Here is a 6,177-nt window from a genome sequence, read left to right as displayed (position 1 = left end):
GGCCTCAGATCTTCTTCCCCGCCTCAAACAGACACACCAGCATCACCATCCTTTATGTCCAACCCAATGATGCTGAGGTCGACAAGGTTATGCCAAAGAGGTTGTACACTCGTTGCATCACTTTGTTACTCTGCATTCATGTCAATCCCTCAGGGATCCTTTGCTATGGAACTACCATGGTACTACTATTCGTGCATTTGGTTAGGAGTGGAGCAAAACAAAACTGGATGATTTTTTTCCCTTTGGTGTCTCTTTCAAAAAAAACATAGGAATTTTAATATCCAGTTGGATGTCCTTTTCAAATTAATATGCATGAAGAACATGACTAATTGCATTACTGGCATAATAAGATTCTTATTTTTTTCATTTTCATGTGGTCTGACTTTAATTTGACCATGTTTCTCCACTCCTGTGTTTTTCCAATTCATGTGAACCAAACACCCAGGTTCACAGAAATCCTATGTTTTCAAATGCTCCGTTTTGCACGTGCATTCCCATCCTATTCCTGTGTTTTTTCTATCCCTGCGTTTATAGAATCCTCCAATTTTAAGGAGTCTTTACAGAAAGGGCCTGAAGTAGACACAATAGCCTGACGTGAAGTTATGCGTGTCCGGATAGCCAACCTAGTCAACGTCGGAGTAGGCGATGATGTAGAGTGACTTCCGAAGCGCTATTGAGGGGCCGAAATCCGGCAGCCAGTTGCTGGCTCTGAATAACCAATATTGAAAGAGATAAAGCCTAAAAAAACAAGCAAACCTTCGATATCTTCGAAACTATCGAAGTTGCTCAGACGACCACAGCGGAAGAAACCACGGCTTGAGACTTTTCGACCGGCTGCTCGCGATCGCTTAAAGCGCTGGCTAGCGGCGTCCATAAATAAATAAATTAATAAAAATAAAACTCGTCGTCGTCGCCGCCTCCCTCGCCGTCGACGAGTCACTGCGGCGGCATCGGTGGCGGCCGGACACCTCGTCCCCGGCCCACCATGCCGGAGCCCACCAAGCCCCTCTCCCCCCGCGCAAGCCGCGGCCGCTGCCGCCTCTGCGGCCTCTGCCTCGGCTCCGCCCTCCTCGCCATCGTCGTCTCCACCCTCGTCCACCTCCTCTCCCCGCCGCCTCAGCCGGCCCCCTCCCCGAGCTTCTCCATCATCATAGACGGCGGCAGCACCGGTACCCGGGCCCACGTGTTCTCCTTGGGGCCCGACGGCCGGCCGGATCTGGCGCGCTCCGCCGTGATGCGCGTCTCCCCGGGGCTCTCCTCTTTCGCCGCGGACACGGCGTGCGCAGGGGAGTCGCTGCGGCCGCTGTTGGAATTTGCCAAGGAGAAGGTAGGGAGCGAGGGGGCCGCCGCAGCAACAGAGGTGCGGCTGATGGCAACCGCTGGCCTGCGGCTGCTCGAGGAGAGCGTTCGAGAGGCGATATTGGTGTCCTGCAGGAACGCCCTCAGGGCCTCCGGGTTCCGGTTCGAGGACTCATGGGCAAAGGTGATCCCAGGTACCGCCAATTTCTTCATCACCTTACTAAAGAAAGTAAATTATTGCATGTCTATTATTGTTGGCCTTTAACTTATTAAAGCAACCAAGTAAGCCTCCGGCATGATCATTTCTTCCCCAAGAAATGAATTTGCTCTCTCTGTCCCCCCACTTTCCTCTGCATATGACCAAAGTGATTATGTGTCGAACCCCTAAGAAATTTCTGCTATGGATTATTGGAGGGGCCTAAGATAACATCAACAAACTGAGCAAATCATGGGGCATGGAAAACATTGATTTGACTGATACAAATAATATTGGGCGGTATGGAACTGACTGCAAATTAGTTTTTGTGTGGGTGAGGGTGATTGTATGATGGATCTAGATGGTTATCGTGTCATTAGCTGAAATATGTCTGAGTTTTTTTTTACTTTGGCTGGTATGTTTCTTATATAGGTTCTGATGAAGGCGTCTATGCTTGGGTTGCGGCAAACTATGCTCTGGGCACACTTGGAGGGGATCCTCACAAAACAATTGGAATAATTGAACTCGGGGGTGCTTCAGCTCAGGTTCTCTCATGAACACATACACGGTCTGCTTTCATGTGCTGGCTCTGTTTGTTTAACCATGATGCATTGCATGCTAATAACATCAGTATAGTCGTGCATAATTCAATACACACACACACACACACACACACACACACACACACACACACACACATTGGTTATTGTTCTGTTGTATTCCAAGAAATTGCAGTTTCCTGCTAATGTAATTGCTGCTATTTGTTTCAGCTGACGTTTGTTTCCGACGAAGTACTTCCTCTGGAACTATCAACTAATTTTACTTTTGGGGGAACAACATACACTCTCTATAGCAACAGCTTTCTAAACTTTGGACAAGTGAGTTATTTGATACGTCGAATCCTGATTTGCATGGTCTTGTCAGAGATTGAATAGTTCCCAGGGATCTAAATGTCACCCGTATAACAGTGTGACTATGAGATTCGTGTGAATAGCAACCAAATACATTCCGTTGCATGGTTCTTGTCAGAGATTGAATAGTTCCAAGGGATCTAAATGTCACCCATATAGCAGTGTGACTATGAGATTCGTGTGAATAGCAACCAAATACATTCCGTTGCATGGTTCTTGTCAGAGATTGAATAGTTCCAAGGGATCTAAATGTCACCCGTATAACAGTGTGACTATGAGATTCGTGTGAATAGCAACCAAATACATTCCGTTGCATGGTTCTTGTCAGAGATTGAATAGTTCCAAGGGATCTAAATGTCACCCATATAGCAGTGTGACTATGAGATTCGTGTGAATAGCAACCAAATACATTCCGTTGCATGGTTCTTGTCAGAGATTGAATAGTTCCAAGGGATCTAAATGTCACCCATATAGCAGTGTGACTATGAGATTTGTGTGAATAGCAACCAAACACATTCCGTTAAGCTATAATTTGTTTCACTAAGAGAAAGCTATAATTATTGGTACTGATTACTACCAATTCACTGGACGAGGCATTTCATATCTTGTGCACTGTTAAATGCTCCCAAACATCAAATTGCGGCCCGCGGATGCATTGAATATGCTCACAACTCATAAGAAAGAGAGTCATGCTTCATGTCTAAAGTTACGTCCTCCGGAACTTGGATATAAAGTTTCAGATTTCTTGTCTCAAGTTACATGGTGGTGTTGAGTACAAGTAAAGTCTCAAAACTCAAATTTTGAAGAGTTCCTTGAGAGTTTTAATTTTGATAATCAAAGTTCCAGACAAGTAAAATTTCAAAAACATGATTGAAGCACATTGTTATTGAGCTTGAAGTTTCAAAAGGTAGTTTTGAGCAAGTTTCCTGAAGTTTTTAATTTTCAAAAGAATGTTTATGCAGTCTGGCAATGTTTTAGAAGAAACATCTATAACGCTATGTGCCTGTCCATTTGGTGAGATATAAACAGATTGGTAGCTGCATGGTTTCCATGCATTGTGGTTTAATGTGTTATTTGCACCTTAATTAATCAACCTGCCAAAAGTGTTGTGAGGTTCATTTGTTACGCATGCTAAACACATATCCCAGGGATCTAATAGGGTGTGTGTGTGGGGGGGGGGGGGGGGGGGTCCCCTGGAATATGATGTATTTCTGATCTTGTGATATTGTGGTGTAGATTGAAAATCTGATTTACGCACTTATTTTCACAGAATGCAGCACAAGACTCATACCGTGAAATACTGAAGTCAAGAGGTATTACTGTGTGTTAAAACATTCAATCCAGCCATTTTCCATCTGCTGCAATGAGGCAATTCAGCATCTGATGGATAAGGGAACACAAACTACCTGCAAATAGGAATGTCAATGTTAATATTAATCACAAAACCCTTTCTTAGTCCATAGTAGAATGCCAACAACTAATACTTAGCTATGGTTGCTCCCACAGTACAAATGTCCCAGGATTTTAGTTCAAAGAAAAAGTTTGTTGAAGGTATTGCATCCTTTATTATTTTTAGGAATTTAAGAGATGTTCTTGTAATTCCACTGGTTAACTTTAAATTACAAATATAGTACTCTTTTGGAAGTACAAGTACCAACCAGTGTTTCATCATGATTCGTGCAATTGAAGGATCTTTCAAAAACGGTACACTTGTTGATCCTTGTGCCCCTAAAGGATTTTCTCACAAACGGAAAGTATTGGCGAGAACAAGCGGTGCATCAAGATCAAATTTAGAGAACCAATATGTTGATAATGGAAGCGGAAACTATAAAGAATGTAGATCTTCTTCACTGATGATGATGCAAGAAGGAAAGGGTAAGAAATGCATGTGAAGTTTGATCCCTTTTTCTTTATCTGTATTTATGTTTATTTAGTCTACATATCCTTTTCTTCATGATTCCTGTGCTTAAAGTACCGTCAGATGAAGTTATAATATTTGGAACTGTCATGAACTATAATGCATAATGAGAGGGATATACCTGTAATTTTTCAATGGCATACCCTTCTCTTTATTGCTCCTATGCTTAAGAGTACCGTCAGCTGAAGTTAGAAATTTTGGCACTGTCATGATGAACTCAAAACTGCAATGTATAATGAGGGATATCCCTGTAAGGATGTAACTGTTTGATGTCAAGTAAGATGGAGGTTCTTGACTGCATTGACCTAACATCTTTTTTGTTTGAACGGTCAAGATAGTAGGAAAGGCTCCTACTGACACAGTTCTATATGAGGGAGTTACATGGTCCAACCCTGAAACCTAGGGGGAGTGAAAACACCCACCACCCATCTTGGTAAATCTTGGCTCCTACTAACCTAATTAATATCTTTTGCAAATCTTGGCACTTCGAATACCTTGTTGAGCTTGCTCTTTATCGTGACTTATAAGAAACTCAATTGAGCATGATGTTCTTAGATTTAGTACCATTTTTATCGGACATTTAGATTTGCACTGCCAGCATTTATATTCTATATCCATATCCACCTGCATACCCGTAACTTTTGTCTTGAATGCAGAAAGGTGTGAGTATCAGCAATGTCACCTAGGATCTAATTTCGTCCCTGAGCTGCTTGGGCATTTCCTAGCAACTGAAAATTTCTATTTTACGTCCAAGGTCCACTGCATGTTCTCATTTTTTCTTCCATTGGCACATACCATCCTTTTCTTAGGGCACTTCTGACTATACATCCTCTTCCAGTTCTTTGGACTAGACCGGTCTTCATCACTGTCTGATTTTGTGGTTGCTGGAGAGCAACTTTGCAACAAGGACTTGTCCACACTAAGACAAAAGTATCTCAATCATTCAGATGAAGATTTCTCTCGGTATTGCTTCTCGTCGGCATACATTGTAGCTCTACTGCACGACAGCCTTGGTGTACCATTGGATGACAAGAGGCAAGCATATCATATCAGGACACCATCATTCTTCTTGAGTGAAATTTACCCTTGACTAATCTTATGCGCTTGCTACTTAAAATTTCCTCTGAGCAGGATCGAGTATTCAAATCAGGTCGGCGACACTCATATTGAGTGGGCCCTAGGAGCTTTCATTGCAAATACAAAACATAGGATTCTAGGGGCATCAAGGGCTGTGGCAACACGGTCACCTAAGCACAGACCACTGCTCGCCGTGCTGGGAGCGTTTCTTGCTTGTGGAATATATTTGGTGTTGAGATGGAGGAAGCCCAAGACAAAGATTATATATGATTTAGAGAAAGGCCGATACATTATGACACGCATCAGCTGACGCTGAGCGTTGTGCAGGTGGTGGAGCATGAAAGGTAGCACACTTGTATGTGGCATGTATTGAAATGCTGTAGAACATTTTGTTACATACTAATCGTTTTACTGGCATATACTGTACAATTTTGTACTAAATCAGCGACACTTGTTTTGGGAAGGAGGAGTATATTAATCTTAGCTCAAGTTGTGATCTTGTTATTTTGCGTGCATGAGTACAGATTTTAAAGTTTCTGTGTCATCATATAGTTAGGTCGTCAGCGGAGGCGCAAGGAAACTGGCCCTTTGAGCAATTCTGGCAGATTCGCCATAAAGAGTTGATCGCCAATAACCGCTTTTGTGGTGAAAATTCTAGATAAAACCCCTATTGTAGAACTGTTAAAAAAGAATGGCGGAAATATATGTTTTTGCTGCAGGAATAAATTGGAGAATTTGGTTATGATTCATGCTGAAGAATGGAGTAAGATTTCTTA

The 6,177-nt window shown here is 42.6% G+C and overlaps 1 protein-coding gene across 2 annotated transcripts; it reads left to right on the top strand.

Annotated features, from left to right (window-relative positions):
- Nucleotides 1–773: 773 nt before the first annotated feature.
- LOC123132149 (probable apyrase 6) lies at nt 774–5,905 on the top strand. 2 transcript variants are annotated; one of them, XM_044551912.1, is made up of 8 exons: nt 774–1,493; nt 1,928–2,040; nt 2,266–2,373; nt 3,677–3,719; nt 4,141–4,281; nt 4,981–5,078; nt 5,163–5,359; nt 5,456–5,905. In XM_044551912.1, the coding sequence occupies exons 1-8, from the start codon at nt 986–988 to the stop codon at nt 5,709–5,711; spliced, it is 1,464 nt and encodes a 487-aa protein (XP_044407847.1). In that variant the 5' UTR covers nt 774–985; the 3' UTR covers nt 5,712–5,905. The 2 variants fall into 2 exon arrangements, with proteins under 2 accessions (XP_044407847.1, XP_044407846.1); XM_044551911.1 differs by having other exon boundaries at nt 776–1,493; nt 4,096–4,281.
- Nucleotides 5,906–6,177: the final 272 nt, after the last annotated feature.

The sequence above is a fragment of the Triticum aestivum genome, chromosome 6A (genome assembly GCF_018294505.1).
Source record: "Triticum aestivum cultivar Chinese Spring chromosome 6A, IWGSC CS RefSeq v2.1, whole genome shotgun sequence".
In the NCBI taxonomy this organism is placed as follows: domain Eukaryota; kingdom Viridiplantae; phylum Streptophyta; class Magnoliopsida; order Poales; family Poaceae; genus Triticum; species Triticum aestivum.
The sequence above is the reverse complement of the archived record's forward strand: the minus strand, read 5'-3'. Positions and strand labels throughout refer to the sequence as shown.